Here is a 16,896-nt window from a genome sequence, read left to right as displayed (position 1 = left end):
ACATTTTGGTAAACTCTTGGAAAATAACAACAAGTCGAGTGTCAAGCACGTGTTTTCTTGTCACAGAAGGACGGGTTTACTTGTTTAGTTTTCGTTTTCGGATGTGGACTACACAAAATTGGCGACACCGAAACACTCCAAGGTGTATGTTTTTCTGTCTATTAGCAGATGACAAGTGTGCCAAGTTATGCTTTTGATCGCATAACTGTGATAACGACTAAGTCTAGATAGAGGCAATGCAGGAAGTTGTTTGACAGCCACATTTACGGAACATAGAACGCATTATATGCAGCGAATGAACATGGTGTAATATTATCCACATAACTTGAATCATGATTACCGTGAACGTAAAATTTCACAGTAACTGTGCAGTTCTCGTTGAAATTAACCCCGACAGCAGCTTGTCTGAAATCAAAAGAGAAATATCAAAGAAGGTCAATTTGCCACTGGAAGAAGTCAGGATTATTTTCGGAGGGAAACTGCTGACGGACGATTGCGAGTTTCAAGTGAGCATCCTTGCTTTAATTGTTTGAACAATCTTTACTTTTCATAGTTGTCACATGGATGACTGAGTATTTTATTCATGGGGGGAAGGGTAGCCTCGTGGTATAAGCGTTTGTCACGGCAAAGTCCCAGGTCTCATCCCCCACATGGGTACAATGTTTGTAGTCCATTTCTGGTGTCTCCTGCCATGATATTGCTGGAATATTGCTAAAAGTGGAGTAAAACTAATTTCGCTCACTCATCCATGTGGTAAAACTCATAGCAGGCACATATCGCATCAAAAAACATTACATTTGTCATATATGGTTGTTGGAATAGGGATATTTTGTGTGTGTGTGTGTGTGTACATATATATACATATTGATTTATCTTCATATGACAACGATATCTAAAAACGTTCTAAGCTTTTCTTAGAGAGTTCCATTCAGTTTGAAACATGTCTGTCATGGTATGCCTGTAGGTAAATTCGTTGACCAGACTGGTTTGTGGAGATGTGGAAATCTGCTTGATTCATTGGCAGATTGAGTGGTGGCTTTATAGATGTTATTTAAATGGGAAAACATCACAGATGATGAAAATCAGGATTATGACATTTGTGTAAATGAAATGTGAGATATGTGAAATGAAAAAAGAATATGTTAGGTATATATGATCATTTATGAAAAAAAATAGATCAATTTTCAACATTCATCTATGCAGACCAGCAGAGAAGTGAAAGTGGAGAAAAAGGATCGGTGGGTCGCGGACAAAGTAATGAAGAAAACACCTCAACATACACGCAGTATCTCGTCATCAAAACAACTCACTCCTTCCAAATTAACATTCACAACAACTCAGTGCAACCTGGTTTCAATGAATAGGCCAGTTTATTTTAATCCACCAAAACCTAAACGACAGTGAAAAACTGTTTAACAATTTCATTATTTTCTTTTTATCCTAACTAGCTGTCGTGAGTTTTGTATCACTGAAAACAAAGCATAACAAAGCTTCACTATACACAATCCAAGTGTTTACAAAATACTATTATTCAATTATTTATCCATTTCTACAACATTTTCATGTAAGAACCAGTCTGGGCTGCGAATCCACTGCATCTACAAACTGGTTCAGGCCACGAAAATATGGTCTCTCCATGGTATTCTCTCATCCATTCAGATAATACTGAGTCTTGGGATCAGGGCTTTGGAGGATTTGAGAGTAACAGGCTTGCTGTTATCTTTATGGCAGTTCATGAGGGAGAAGCATGGAATGAGAGAGGGATATTGAGGAAGTAATGACACTTCAAGAGCACAAAAAACATGCATCTTGTCTGAAGTGACTAACAGGACTAAGTGCTCAGGCTCACTGGCTTGGGTGATGTGTGTCGTCATATCCAAATTGCAAGATGCACATGCTGTCAGTGATTGGATTTTCTGACCAAAACATTATTATTTGCAGCATTCTATCACGTAACTGATGTATTGCTGAGTGCAACTTTAAATGACAAACAAACTAAAAGGAATTTTTTAACTTTGTAATTGTATGCACAGAGGCTTTTAGCAGCTTTGGTTTTACACAGTGCTAAGGCCCCATTAATGACAATACATCCCTTGACGGCAGTTTTTAGCGTTTCAAGCCCCTGCGATTTTATGATACACCAAAGACTGAAAGGTTGTGTTGATATGAAAAAAAGTCTACTTCAAAGACACATGTAAATCACGTAAGTTAGAAATATTTTATTATTCAGGATTTGGATATTGGTGATCAAAGCACTCTTCATATCTTCAGACAGATATCAGGGAATGAAAAAACTCGGCCATCAGGAGGTAAGATTTATCTTTGCACTGTTAAGGGTTAACTGCAGTCAGTTGACCAAGTGGTTAACTAATCAAGGTTTCCACCGCTTAGATTTCACATGGGCAGTTGATTTATGTGTACACTAAATAATGACTGCTTCAGGATCCGGTTTTGTCACCCAGGCTTGCCTCTCAGTCTGTCATCCAGTTAGGTTACTGAAATCATGTTTTGGTATTGTGTGAACCTACCACAACATACCTGGTAGGCACACTTGTAGGATACAGAAATAGTGCTGTCCATAACATTTTGTGTCAACTTTTCATTATTTTGTGCAAGTAAAATTTCAAACCCTGATTTTTATAAATGTTTCTCAGTTTATTAACATTTGACTGCAAGGACGCAGGAAAACATTTTATGCAGATGCTCAGGGAAATGCAACATTTACTTTGTGATATTCTATTTTCTCTTGAGCAGGTTTAGAGAGTGTGTTCTATATCTGAGCAGGTTTAGAGAGTGTGTTCTATATCTGAGCAGGTTTAGAGAGTGTGTTCTATATCTGAGCAGGTTTAGAGAGTGTGTTCTATATCTGAGCAGGTTTAGAGAGTGTGTTCTATGTCTGAGCAGGTTTAGAGAGTGTGTTCTATATCTGAGCAGGTTTAGAGAGTGTGTTCTATATCTGAGCAGGTTTAGAGAGTGTGTTCTATGTCTGAGCAGGTTTAGAGAGTGTGTTCTATATCTGAGCAGGTTTAGAGAGTGTGTTCTATATCTGAGCAGGTTTAGAGAGTGTGTTCTATATCTGAGCAGGTTTAGAGAGTGTGTTCTATGTCTGAGCAGATTTAGAGAGTGTGTTCTATGTCTGAGCAGGTTTAGAGAGTGTTTTCTATGTCTGAGCAGGTTTAGAGAGTGTGTTCTATATCTGAGCAGGTTTAGAGAGTGTGTTCTATATCTGAGCAGGTTTAGAGAGCGTGTTCTATATCTGAGCAGGTTTAGAGAGCGTGTTCTATATCTGAGCAGGTTTAGAGAGTGTGTTCTATATCTGAGCAGATTTAGAGAGTGTGTTCTATATCTGAGCAGGTTTAGAGAGTGTGTTCTATTTTATCTTGAGCAGGTTTAGAGAGTGTGTTCTATATCTGAGCAGGTTTAGAGAGTGTGTTCTATGTCTGAGCAGATTTAGGGAGTGTGTTCTGTATCTGAGCAGGTTTAGAGAGTGAGTTCTATTTTCTCTTGAGCAGGTTTAGAGAGTGTGTTCTATATCTGAGCAGGTTTAGAGAGTGTGTTCTATTTTCTCTTGAGCAGATTTAGGGAGTGTGTTCTATATCTGAGCAGGTTTAGAGAGTGAGTTCTATTTTCTCTTGAGCAGGTTTAGAGAGTGTGTTCTATATCTGAGCAGGTTTAGAGAGTGTGTTCTATATCTGAGCAGGTTTAGAGAGCGTGTTCTATATCTGAGCAGGTTTAGAGAGCGTGTTCTATATCTGAGCAGATTTAGAGAGTGTGTTCTATATCTGAGCAGGTTTAGAGAGTGAGTTCTATTTTATCTTGAGCAGGTTTAGAGAGTGTGTTCTATATCTGAGCAGGTTTAGAGAGTGTGTTCTATGTCTGAGCAGATTTAGGGAGTGTGTTCTGTATCTGAGCAGGTTTAGAGAGTGTGTTCTATATCTGAGCAGGTTTAGAGAGTGTGTTCTATATCTGAGCAGGTTTAGAGAGTGTGTTCTATATCTGAGCAGATTTAGAGAGTGTATTCTATATCTGAGCAGGTTTAGATAAGTGTATTCAAACACCAGTACTTATTCTGTGAGGAATCTCTATCTATATAGTCAGGCAAATATCATTTTGATCCCCCCGGCATGTAATGCAGAGGAATGTAGACATCGCCTTGTCCATCCACCCGTCTGTTCATCCATAATCATGTTGTTCAATATTTTTCACCAAAAATTGGTAGATATAACAATCAGTACCTAAGATGGTGCCTCTTGCAATTTACAGATGTTAGTCATTATTCCGTGCTCCGCCAGTCCGTCCGTGCACATTCATCTTTTCCAGACCAGAACTTCAAATCCGTTCACTATTTCTTCACCAAACTTGGCACTTAGATAGATCTGGTTGTTTACTTGTGCCTTTTGGTAGTTATGGATTTCTGAATAAAATATTTTTTTGTCATTTCTATGGCAGCAAGTTTGACTTTGACTGAATAATGAATTTGATGGGTGTGCTCTTTTTGGAAGGGAAGCTTGAAAACTGTTCACTATTTTTAAACCAAATTTGGCACAAGCGTAGGTCTGATGGTGTACTGGTACCTGTTGGTAGTTTAGGATTTCTGAATAGAATTATTTTTGTGCTCCCATGCCAACAAGTTTGGCTTCAACTGAATTTGGTGGGTGTGCTCCTTTCTGGAGCAGAACTTAAAACCTTTCAGTATTCTCCACTTTGCCATATACACGTACACACCAAAACATTTGGCATCATCATAACTTGTAGACGTATCTATGAAGAGTATTTTGCTATTGTGGGGGATATTGATGACTTTGTCTTCTTGTTTTTATTTTCCTCGGTTTCCTTGGAAATGTTTTTGACTTAGTCCTAAACGGATGGGTGAGTTTTCCAGAACATAACTCGAAAGCCATTAAATATTTTCATGCAAAACTGGGTAGATATATCAAACATAACCTAAAGTGGTGCATTTTGCCATTTGCAGATTTTCATCATTTTTATTTTTCCGGGTTTCCATGGAAATGATCTGGACTTAGTGTCTAAAGTGAGAGGTGGGCTTCATCTTAGGAGCAAAACTGAAAAACGTATTATTATCTATCAGCAAAACTTGGCAGATATGCGAGGCAGGTCCCAAAGTCACGCCTTTTGCTATTTAGAGATTTTGTCATGTGTATTTTTCCCATGTTCCATGGAAACCATTTGAATTTAGAAAGGTAGGGGTGGGTTTCGCTTCTGGAGCACAACTCAAAAACCTGTAAATATCTTTCAACATAACTTGAAGTGGTGTCTTTTGCTATTTCCAGATTTTTGTCATTTTTATTCTTCATGATTTCCATGTTAACAATTTGGACTTCAAGCTGTGCTCCGTTGTTCAAAACAACCTTATCTCTAAGGTCAACCTTATCTCTAAGATTTCAACTTTAGACCTTTACTAAGGTTAGCCTCCCATTGCACGAAACAACCTCAGCTAAGGTTAACCTTAAGTTACGGTTGATAACTAAGGTTGGTTCAACCCAACCTTAACGTCTTTAAGGTTGGAAAGGGAATATGGCGGCTGCTTTTGTTTTGAGGAAGCAGAGAGTGTACAGAAATGGGAATGTCAAAAATAGCATATTAATGATCACTGATATCAAGTTTCCATGAAAACCAGTTATGATAATTCTGAAACGTCACCCATGAACCAAGAATTGGTTGGGATGTTTTCGAAAATACACTTAGTGCGCTTTCCGCCATATTGGATAGTGTTTACAAAATCACGTTTCGACAAGGCCGATATTGAGACGCCTATTATATGACGTATACTTCATAGTCTGCTGCGACAAATGCATCATTGAATTCTCCACACATCATAGAATCAAATTACAAATGGTCTTTATCACCAACACCAATAGTCTACATAAAACGAACGAGAACGAACGCGGTGCTCGAAAGACTGTGCGTTTCAAATGTAAACAAAGAAAAAATCTGATTTTACACTACGTGACATTTTCGGAAATTTTCCAGCATCCAGCCGTGTAATCATTGCTTACAATGGTTAAGTACGCCTAGAATATTAAGTTGAAGAGTATCACAGCAAGAAATAGCAAGTTAAAAAAATATACAATGCAATCATTTAATGATTCATAAGCAACTGTCAAAGTTTCCATGCAACGTGACGCCATGACTGACGCAAAATCAAGCAGAACGACAACGGTACTTATCGGCATTTCTGGCTTCTCCCGTCATTTACATTGAAAACGATAAAAACATATAACAAAACACAGATACTTAGAATAATTCTGATTAGTTACATCTCAAATTCATGTTCAAAAGATCCCTGAATCAAGGCAAGAGTCCTCGCAAAATCCGATGTACCCTTGTCAGCAAAGCCGCCATTTTGAAAGAAATCGGTCATGGGTAGTGATGTCACACGTCAACATTGTTGCACATATTAGGCAATTTCTTTGAGGTGAAGGTCGGTTGAACAAGAGTAAGCACAATGTTCATATCATTCCGATTGCACTTTCAGTATTGTGATGTATATTTTGCGTATTTTGACCAGGTGAGAGTTTGTCAAAAACGTTTTGAAACATATTTTGATAGCAACTAGGATATCTAACTCAATATTTATACGAAAACTGCTTAAGAATATATAACAGGTCATGTCTTAATTTGGACAAACCTTACGTACACAATCTAATAGTTCTCTCTTTTTACCTTTCATTACATACCTATGAAGAGAAATAACATAATCATAAATGTTTATATCCTAAATGAACAATCATTTACGCTAAATTGATGCCACGTGTGCACGTGTTGCACACAATAAGATACGTGGTAAAACCGTCTAATCGTTGATATATTCAGGACACTATTTCGTTTTGTCTAAAGTGTGTTGAATTCTGGCATAGTAGCCGAGACCTTTGACGTATTCAATGGAAATTAGATGAGATATATACAGCAAAGCAGTGTCGTCTTTTTCCGACGTCACAAAATGCACAAAACATGCCATGACGTCAACTAAAATGTTGCATCGTTTTCAGTTATGTTATTATATAATGTCATTTCATTTGAAGATGTGTCTGTTACACCGTTAGTAGTGATGTAAAATTAATCAAAATACATCTACACAAACAGGAGAATTTGGGAATCGAAGAACTAAATTATGTATTACCATCCAAATCGATTTCACATGTAGTACATTGGTATCTTTCCTTACAAACTGTGAAACTACCAAAAAGTCTCCGCTCACATTGGGGAACTTTGTATTGGAATAGGTTTGTTCATTGTGTACAAAACATTACGAAAATATACTGTCCGTATTCACAGCAAATTCTCTCCATGTGATCTTAGTTACACTGACCTTATGTAAAGCATAGCGGGGTTATGTCCCTTATGTTTATGCGTGCATCATCTCCCTGTGGACGTCATAGAAGAGAATCCATTTTTGACATTTATTGCGGACCATTTTTAATATTGAGTGTATAACGTTGTGCATTAACACATAGATTCATTTCATATTCACTTATGTCGTTCTGACATTAGGCTGTATTTTCTTCGCTCACACTTTTCGTAAAGATGATAAATTTAAAAAATCGTAGCAGAGTGCTTTTATTGGTACACGATGAAAACGGAGAAATTTAATGATTTTTAACGCACACAAAAGTTTTGGACAACATTTAGCGGTATCTATTTCTCAAATCCTTGAGGTTGTCGTAGTTATATTTATACCAACGGATGGGAAATTAAATATTCTACATTTCTGTATAATTTTATAGCCGTACACAGATCCATGACCACGCTAGCATAATTCTCGCACAACGTTCACTTTTCAAACCTTATGAAAATGTGCGCCTGAAAAAGAAAATCGGCCTCCACAGGTTAAGGTTACAGCTAGGGTTGGAGCCCAAGTTAAGGTTGCCCTAAGGTTGTTTTGTGCAACAGGCGTATCTTTTTCTTAAGGTGATCGTAACTGTAACCTTAGTGCTTAAGGTTGATCTTAGCTAAGGTTGTTTTGAACAACGGGGCGCTGGACTTTAAGTAACTGTCTGATGATTTGTCCTTTCCTTTCAGATATGTGGGAGCTGGGGGATATGTCATCTTCTGATTACTCTTGTATTTTTCTAACACCAGGTTAATGTATTGTTGTATTTTATGTCAGGGTCATACATTTTTGTCATCTTCCAAATTTGTAACATACAATGTATTGTTTATTTCACTTTTTGAAAATATAGTATTTTATCTTACAATAGGGTAATAAGTTGTCATGCTATATACCATGGTGCTATGCTCTTTTATGCTACACTTTGGCAATGTATTGTTTTATCTTACACCAGGGTAGTATATAATTATAGTTTACACCAAAGTAAAATGGTTTTATCCAATCAAGACACTTGCCCATTATAAATTATATTTTTAATATTTTCTAATTCTTACACAAAAGAAATACGTTGTTTTATCACATAGGGTAATATAGTGTTTTGTCTCACAGTGGATAGTGTAATGTTTTATTTTGTAGTAAATGAGGAAAGGGAGCTGAAGAACCAGTACTATGTATACTGTAAAGAATGTCGATCTATACAGCCCGGCAAGCTCAGAGTCAAGTGTGCCATGTGCCAAGATGGGGCTTTTGTTCTGAGCAGGGTAAGTACAGAATATGTGTTTTCAGAAACATTTGTGAAAGGAATCTTTCTAGTAAAAAATTCATGTTAGAACAGGTCCTCACCAAAAATGTTGGTGATTCTTTTCAGAATTTAATAATGAAAGTTTTGACAATCCCATCAGTTGCTCTGTGTTTTATTGAACATGGATTAAATGTGTGTGAGCTTAGAGCTGAAAATCATAGCCTTTTAAGGAGATTGTCCGAATACTATACTTTATTGCAGGACCCCGAGGGCTGGAGCGATGTTCTGCAGTCAAGGTGCATGGGCGGGGAGTGTCGGAATGACGGTTGTGAAGGGACAGCTGCTGTAAGTGATTTCTGGAAATATAAGACCAGTATGTGGATGACGACTTCTTTTCTTTATTGTGTAATGTAATATTTGTGGACTGTTATTTGCCCATTCTTCAGTCACCTGAGGAAGGGGCCAGAAGTAGCCCAGCAACATTGTGTTATACATTGAAGAACAACTTGACATCCATATACTGGTCTTATATATTCAATAGCTTCTACAAGACCTCAAGGATTTCTGGAAAGTTTTTTTCAGTCTTACCACCTCATGGCATGACCCTCGCCTTACTTCAGGTTACTCTGAAGCTGAAGGTCATGAAATGAAACGGAAAGTGCAGACCTGAATATGAATTTTCATTTTCTTAAAGATGACCTTCCTCATCTGTGTTTGTGGGATCAGTATACATTAGTGTGAGGTTTTGTTCATTTAGTTACATGTGTAATTGAAATGTCAGGATAACAAATGACTTGACTGGCTGGTCAGGTTACTATATCTGAAGAGTCCCTTTGACTGAGCATATTCTAGGAGATGTTCCTGATAGTCAGTTGGTTATTACACAGCTAAATGGACCATGTTAAGGAAGATAGATTCAGTTTTGTGTTCCAGCAGCTTCTGTAGATTACGTGGCAACATGTCTGTGTTCATGATATCATTTCAGGAATTTGTGTTCAAATGTGGCAAGTCCCACCCTGATGGCATATCGGCTGCTGTTCTGCGACATGTACGACCGAACAGACGTGAGGTTGAGTGCATTACCTGTGCAGATGTGAGGTAACTGGGTTTAAATCATGGCCGGGATGGTATTTTCAGAATACTTTAAAATCATTGTTTGCAAATTTGTTTCAATATATGCTCAAAAGGAGTCAAAGAGCTTAAAATTCATTCTAGTACCTAATACTATAGTTAATTTGTTATGTCATGACTTCTAACCTGTGGTTAAGGTGTTACATGTGAGGCAGGTCAGAAGCTGTTCAGAACTATTGCTCAGTTCCAACAATAATTGGAAGTCGCATTTTCATGCCACCCAACATCTAATACATTATTTTCAAAACGTACTGGAATGCAAGATCTGTCAATGGTGAGGGTACACACATGGATCGAGTCCCTTTGCAGCCGAAACTGGTGGTGGGAGGCTGGTCCAATTGAAGGACTTTGTTGATGATGTTCATCATACACTGGCAACTTAGATCGTTGTTCTCATTATCCACAGTTGGTTTATCTAGTCTGGACAGACAACTGTAGTACAGCAGGGATATTGCTGGGTGCAGTGTTTGACAGTTAAACAGTTTTCCTTCGTTTGATTATGATGTTTAATATGGAAATACTTCTTCAGATCTCCAGTGCTTGTGTTCCCCTGTGAGTCGGGACATGTGATGTGTATTGAATGCTTCAGGGTGTATGGAATCACCCAGTTGAGTGAACGCAGGTTCATCAAGCACCCAGAGTATGGATACACCCTGCCTTGCCCAGGTTAGTGAAACATTCAGGGCTAACCACACCATGCCTTGGCTAGGTTAGTGAAACATTCAGAGCTAACCACACTCTACCTTACCCAGGTTAGTGAAACATTCAGGGCTAACCACACCATGCCTTGCCCAGGTTAGTGAAACATTCATGGCTAACCACACCCTGCCTTGCCCAGGTTAGTGAAACATTCAGGGCTAACCACGCCATGCCTTGGCTAGGTTAGTAAAACATTCAGGGCTAACCACACTCTGCCTTAGGTAAGTTAGTAAAACATTCATTGCTAACCAAACCCTGCCTTGGCTAGGTTAGTGAAACATTCAGGGATAGCCACACTCTGCCTTGGCTAGGTTAGTGAAACATTCAGGGATAGCCACACTCTGCCTTGGCTAGGTTAGTGAAACATTCAGGGATAACCACACCCTGCCTTGGCTAGGTTAGTAAAACATTCAGGGCTAACCACACCCTGCCTTGGCTAGGTTAGTAAAACATTCAGGGCTAACCACACCATGCCTTGGCTAGGTTAGTGAAACATTCAGGGCTAACCACACTCTGCCTTAGGTAAGTTAGTAAAACATTCATGGCTAACCACACCCTGCCTTGGCTAGGTTAGTAAAACATTCAGGGATAACCACACTCTGCCTTGGCTAGGTTAGTGAAACATTCAGGGATAACCACACCATGCCTTGGCTAGGTTAGTAAAACATTCAGGGCTAACCACACCCTGCCTTGGCTAGGTTAGTAAAACATTCAGGGCTAACCACACCATGCCTTGGCTAGTTTAGTGAAACATTCATGGCTAACCACACTCTGCCTTAGGTAAGTTAGTAAAACATTCATGGCTAACCACACCCTGCCATGGCTAGGTTAGTAAAACATTCAGGGATAATCACACCATGCCTTAGCTAGGTTAGTTAACAGCAGAGACAAGATACTGGTAAGTAAACGGTAGAAACGTTGATGCACCTTGCCACACTGTGCTAGCAAAGTGAAATTTTGAGTACATTAGCTATTTTCTTGACCAAATAAATGTATGATCCTCTCCACCAGACTAGCTGTAACCAGATGTTGTATTAGACCTGGTTTATTTCAGCTGGCTGTCCGAGCTCGGAGATCCAGGAAAGCCACCACTTCCACTTACTGGGAGACGAGCAGGTGAGAAGCTGAGAAGCTTTTTTATGTTATTTAAGTGAGAGGGTTTCTTATGTTACCAGGCTGAAAGGGGATTCTGTTACCTGAATTAGAGAAATGTTGCAAACTCCTGCCTGCCTGACTGTCCAGGATGGTCTCTTTTGCGACCGGACGGTCAGATTTAACGAGTTGCATGCCTGATGATGAATCTGACTTTGAGTATTATGACTAAAGTCTTGACTGAAAAGAAATCTCTTCTTTTTAACCTTATTATTATTCATCTTAACCCCAAAACTTCTGTCCAGGCAATTTTCCACTGATTTGGAACTTTTCAAAATTACCAGACCAACTGTCTGGCCGAAAATTTTCAGGAGAGGGCTTTGTGTTACCTGGATGAGAGTGGTTCATGTTACCTAGGTCAGAGAGGTTCATGTTACCTGGTTGAGAGTGGTCTCTGTTACTTGGGTGAGAGGGTTCATGTTACCTGGTTGAGAGTGGTCTCTGTTACTTGGGTGAGAGGGTTCATGTTACCTGGTTGAGAGGGTTTGTGTTAACTGGTTGAGAGGATTTGTGTTCCCTGGGTGAGAGGAGGTCATTGTGCCTGTGTGATGGGTACTGGGTACTTATTCTGATGTGGAATCCTCACTGGGGAGAGGAGAAGCATGGAGTGCTAGGGACCAATTGTAGACCATCAGGGTAATCAAGGATGGAGTGTGGATCTAACCCAGATGCCTCACATGGAGACGGGAAATGTAGTGGGTCGGTTTCTGACATGGCTTGCTGTAGCAGAAAGCAAGTGATTAAAATTTTCATTTCACCATTATCTTATGAAAATGTTTATGAATGTTGCAGTATGAACGGTTCAACACATTCGCTGCAGAGGAGTATGTACTACAAGATGGCGGCGTCTTGTGTCCAGGACCAGGATGTGGGATGGGCTTTGTCCTTGACACAGCCGGGAGGAAAGTTACCTGTGTTGCCAAGGACTGCATGGTAAACATGTCATGTCCTAACTGATGATAAGGTTTTTAGTACAGCTGTTTTCCTTGATGCAGAAACAAGTTGTGCAAAATGTCAGACAACAGTGGTATGTACCAGGTGTTGTCAGAGTTTTAACTGAACAACAAGGAAATTGTTACAATGTCATGGACAGTACATCATTTCAGGAACTGCTTTCCTGACTTTTTATCAGCTTTCAGCTTGACGTAGGTACATTATGTGAGTCTCATTTCTCATGTCTTTTGCCATGATATAGCTGAAATGTTACAACAACTCACTCACTCACTGACTCACTCACCCACCCACTCACTTTCCCGACTGACTTTATGTTAGCTAGAATATTACTTCAACTCTCTTACTCACTCACCCACCCACTCACTTTCCTGACTGACTTTATGTTAGCTAGAATATTACTTCAACTCTCTTACTCACTCACCCACCCACCCACTCACTTTCCTGACTGACTTTATGTTAAGTAGAATATTACTTGAACTCACTTACTTACTCACTCACTCACTCACACCCAGTTACCCACTTACTGTGTCTTCCATCCTCTGGTGTTACAGATGACATTTTGTCGTGACTGCAAGAACGAGTACCATGAGGGGCCATGTGATGACAATCCTCTCCTTCGACTTTCAGCCCAGGTAAGTGACAGTGAGAATAATTCCAGTGACAGGACATTTTCATAAAATCAGACCCCCTTCCTGGTTTTAGTTTTAGTCCTGCTTTTATGCTCAACTCTGATACACTCTTGTCTTATAGAAACAAACAACACTGATTTATAGGCAGACCCAGATGGTGGTTCAGGCGTGTGTCTCTCTCTTTCAATGCAAGTTTGTGATAACATTCACAGTACATGATATCTAACCATTTGTATAGGGTGTGCAGTAGTCATGACTGTGGTGTTGAGGAATTATTCAGTATTTGGTGACTGTCTGTCCAGGACTACTCGGTGGACCCGTTCCAGGCTGACCGGTCTCGGTGGGAGGACCAGTCTCGGACCCTAATAGACCGCACCACCAAACCCTGTCCCAAGTGTGGCACAAGGACAGAGAGAAACGGTTAGTCTGGATCTCAGACATCTATACTGGAAATTCAAACCAACTGTTAGGCAGTTCACATTTACCATGGAGAAGAATATTTAGTGATCTCATATTAGCTTAATACCGATAACAAAAGCACAGTGGAAATAATCTTCAAGAGGTCATCTTATCATGCCATATTGGATTCTGGGGCAGAACAGGTTTCCATGGCTTATGGTAAGTTCTATAACGTAGAATGGAAGATATATTTTTTTCATCTGAAAGAGTAGCATTGCATCATGCTCTAGCTATTGACCACTAAATCAAACAGATTCTGAAGGTTTTCTGGTAGCTGTGGTGTTGGAGTGTGGGAGTAGGTCAGTTACCTCTCTCCCAATTATCATCGTGAAGAAGCATGATCTGTGACACTGTGTGACCCTGTGTGTGTGACCCTGTGTTACAGGCGGTTGTATGCACATGCTGTGTCCACGGTGTGGGGAGGACTGGTGCTGGGTGTGCAACAAGGTGTGGGACCGTGACTGTCAAGGCCAGCATTGGTTTGGATAGAGTTCAGCATATCCTTCAAGAGTCTTTAGAATAACAATATACAGGATATATCATTCAGGAAGAAGCCCCCTATATTTCCATACCCTCTGAACCGCCACCATTCATATGTAGAAATGATGTTGATATCATGTTGATACATGAGTGAAATATTCCAGAGACCTGCTGAAATGGTATTTAGTAGCTACATTACATGTGATGCCAAATGTGAGGTGCTATGTTGATGCCAGGGAAACTCACAAAACACGATATTCAGGGCTAGATTTAAGCATTTTGAACTTGCACTGGTGCAAACTAAAAGTGCAAAATGCAACAGAATGGCAATGGCAGCACTGCGAGTGAGAGAATGACTGTTCGTGTTCTTGTCATGAAAAGTTGTGAAGTGAGATAAATAGACCTCATCAGACCCACAACAATTTTGTTATTTATTTTTGTGGCAATTCTAGAGCTAATACATGCGGATTAATTTTATTGATTATTATCTAAAGCAGCTGTTTTATGATCCACTCTACCAGTAGATCAGTTTTGTCAGTTCAGTCATGGGAACAACTGCTTTAGTGACCTCACCACAGAAACCTATCTGATGGGTTGGAACAGGTCAGTGTATCAGATTGTAAACTTACATTTGATTTTAACGACTGTCACGCTACAGAACTGATACCTCTTGTTTTGGTATGGAACAAAGAGCTTTACTGAGTGAGTGAGTGAGTGAGTTTGATTTTACCCCGCTTTTAGTAATATTCCAGCAATATCATGGCAGAGAACACCAGAAATGGGCTCGGCTACCCCATCACCCCATAGAAACTAAAGCTTTGATGTTGATTGTCAGAAGCATTCTTGAGATGTTTGGCTATGAGGAGGTAAGACCTCTGGTTGTCAGTGGTTACATGTCAGTTTGTGACAGCTGCTGGACATCTTTCAGCTTGATGGTAATCTGGGGTGTGCTTAATAGATGCAGTAGACATTTTCCAAATTCACAATAATTCAATCACGTCCATGAGAACCGTTTTGCATTTGAATCTACAAGGTAATTTCTTTGTATTTAAGTAACAGCAGTTACATTATGTAATGCCCAACTTGAAAAAGTTGCACCACTTTGGGATTTCCTTTTTGAATGAGGTAGTTGGGATGAAGCCTTATCAAACTGTTTGTGTTGTTGGACGTGCTACATCTTAACTTTCAGAAAGCAAAACACCAACTGATGCTTCCTCTACTAAGGTATTTCTGTAGTTTTGACAATGGTGACTCCATGTTCTCTTTATTTCTAGCAAATCCTATAATGTGTTTTCTGGATAAAAAACGTGAAAAAGAAATAATGACTAAAGTATTGACCCCTTAAACCAGTTGTAAAGTGGTTCTTCCTTTAGACGTTAGCACCATTGCCACTCTTTCAAACCCAAGTAATTTGTGGATTATTTTCGCCAGACACTTTATACAAACAATGACATATGATGTCAGTCCATCAACTGGGGTCCTCTAGTGTTAAAGACTCATTCTTTATAGGCACAATATTCTGAGTATGTCTTTATAAAGTCAGTTTTTTTGCCACCATTACTGTTTATCCAGGGAGCGGAGGTGTATTCTGTTTCTAGCCTTGTGATTGGTCCACTTAACTTCTCAGCGTATGCAGCTGATTGGATAAAGAAGCAGCAAAGGGAGGTGATAAAAGTTTTGGGCCAAGCCGTAGATACATCCAGGATATAGTTGGGAGTTATCGGAACATATAGCCTGAAGATATGAACATGCTGAATACCATGGAATTAATGAATGGTAAATAGTGTACTGAGAAAAGATATTTGCTTTTAATACCAGCTCCACCAAAGATGATTATAATCATTGGTGCCTTACAGTAGTTTAGGGCTTAAGAGGTATTGACACTTGCACCTCTGTAGTTAAGCTTTCTTACGGTATTGGCCTGTTAACATATGAGAGAGTTTTAAATGGCATCAAGCTTTTCAACTTCATCTGAATGGCAAACGTGTATGATAATATCAAAAAATTGATTGAAACTGTTTGGGATGTCAACTGAGCAGCTAACTCAGAGTACACTTTTGTTATGAGAAAAATGTCTATATTTTTGCTGTGGGAAGTTGATCTCCTGCTCTGAATGAGTTGAAGACTGGTATAAATATTTTCTTATTTGGACTTTTAGTTAACTTTGAACTACAGTTCTGATTTTGAGTGAACGAGAGTATGGATCATGGCTAATATGTTAGATTTTAAACATTTTGAATTAGATTTAGAACTACCTTACATTTGATTGAGTAATGCTGGTATGACTTTTTGTTAAACGTCTCCAGTGTTATTTGAATGTAACATGGCTTGTTTAGCCAGGGCTTCCATTGTTGTGAACTCTTATGTGAGTGACATGATCGTGTTATGGTATGCTGTGATGTATGTTTTATATTATACACTGTTGTTGATTTTTAAAAAGAAGATATTCTTTGATTAATATGAAATAAATAGTATTACTGTTTTTATTTGTAGTTTCAGTTTGTCGGACATTAGATTTGTGGGTGGAGATTCAGTGCACATGCTTCCAGTCTTGTCTGTAGATGTACTGACCAAACTCCCCTCACTCTTGTATTTATTCTTGTACATATTTTTGCCATCTTACTATCAGTGTTCATACTAACAACAGGAACTCAAATAGAAGTCCAGGAAATATTTCCATCCACCTTGCTTGATGTGAATTCCTTAGATTCTCATCTAGTCACCACTTTGGAATGACAGAAAAAATTGAAAACCGATTTGTATTGAAGAAAAGGAAACAAACATGTACTGGCATGAAATGA

At 39.1% G+C, this 16,896-nt stretch overlaps 1 protein-coding gene across 1 annotated transcript; it reads left to right on the top strand.

The window, feature by feature from the left end:
* Positions 1 to 16,577, top strand: LOC137286457 (E3 ubiquitin-protein ligase parkin-like). The gene is made up of 11 exons (XM_067818341.1): positions 1 to 506; positions 2,231 to 2,309; positions 8,486 to 8,610; positions 8,853 to 8,936; positions 9,577 to 9,689; positions 10,252 to 10,388; positions 11,476 to 11,537; positions 12,366 to 12,506; positions 13,079 to 13,159; positions 13,459 to 13,576; positions 14,001 to 16,577. Exons 1-11 carry the CDS (start codon positions 333 to 335, stop codon positions 14,102 to 14,104), a joined length of 1,218 nt encoding a protein of 405 aa, XP_067674442.1. The 5' UTR covers positions 1 to 332; the 3' UTR covers positions 14,105 to 16,577.
* The last annotated feature ends 319 nt before the right edge of the window (positions 16,578 to 16,896 follow it).

The sequence above is a fragment of the Haliotis asinina genome, chromosome 6 (assembly GCF_037392515.1).
Source record: "Haliotis asinina isolate JCU_RB_2024 chromosome 6, JCU_Hal_asi_v2, whole genome shotgun sequence".
NCBI classification, from domain to species: domain Eukaryota; kingdom Metazoa; phylum Mollusca; class Gastropoda; order Lepetellida; family Haliotidae; genus Haliotis; species Haliotis asinina.
The sequence above is the reverse complement of the archived record's forward strand: the minus strand, read 5'-3'. Positions and strand labels throughout refer to the sequence as shown.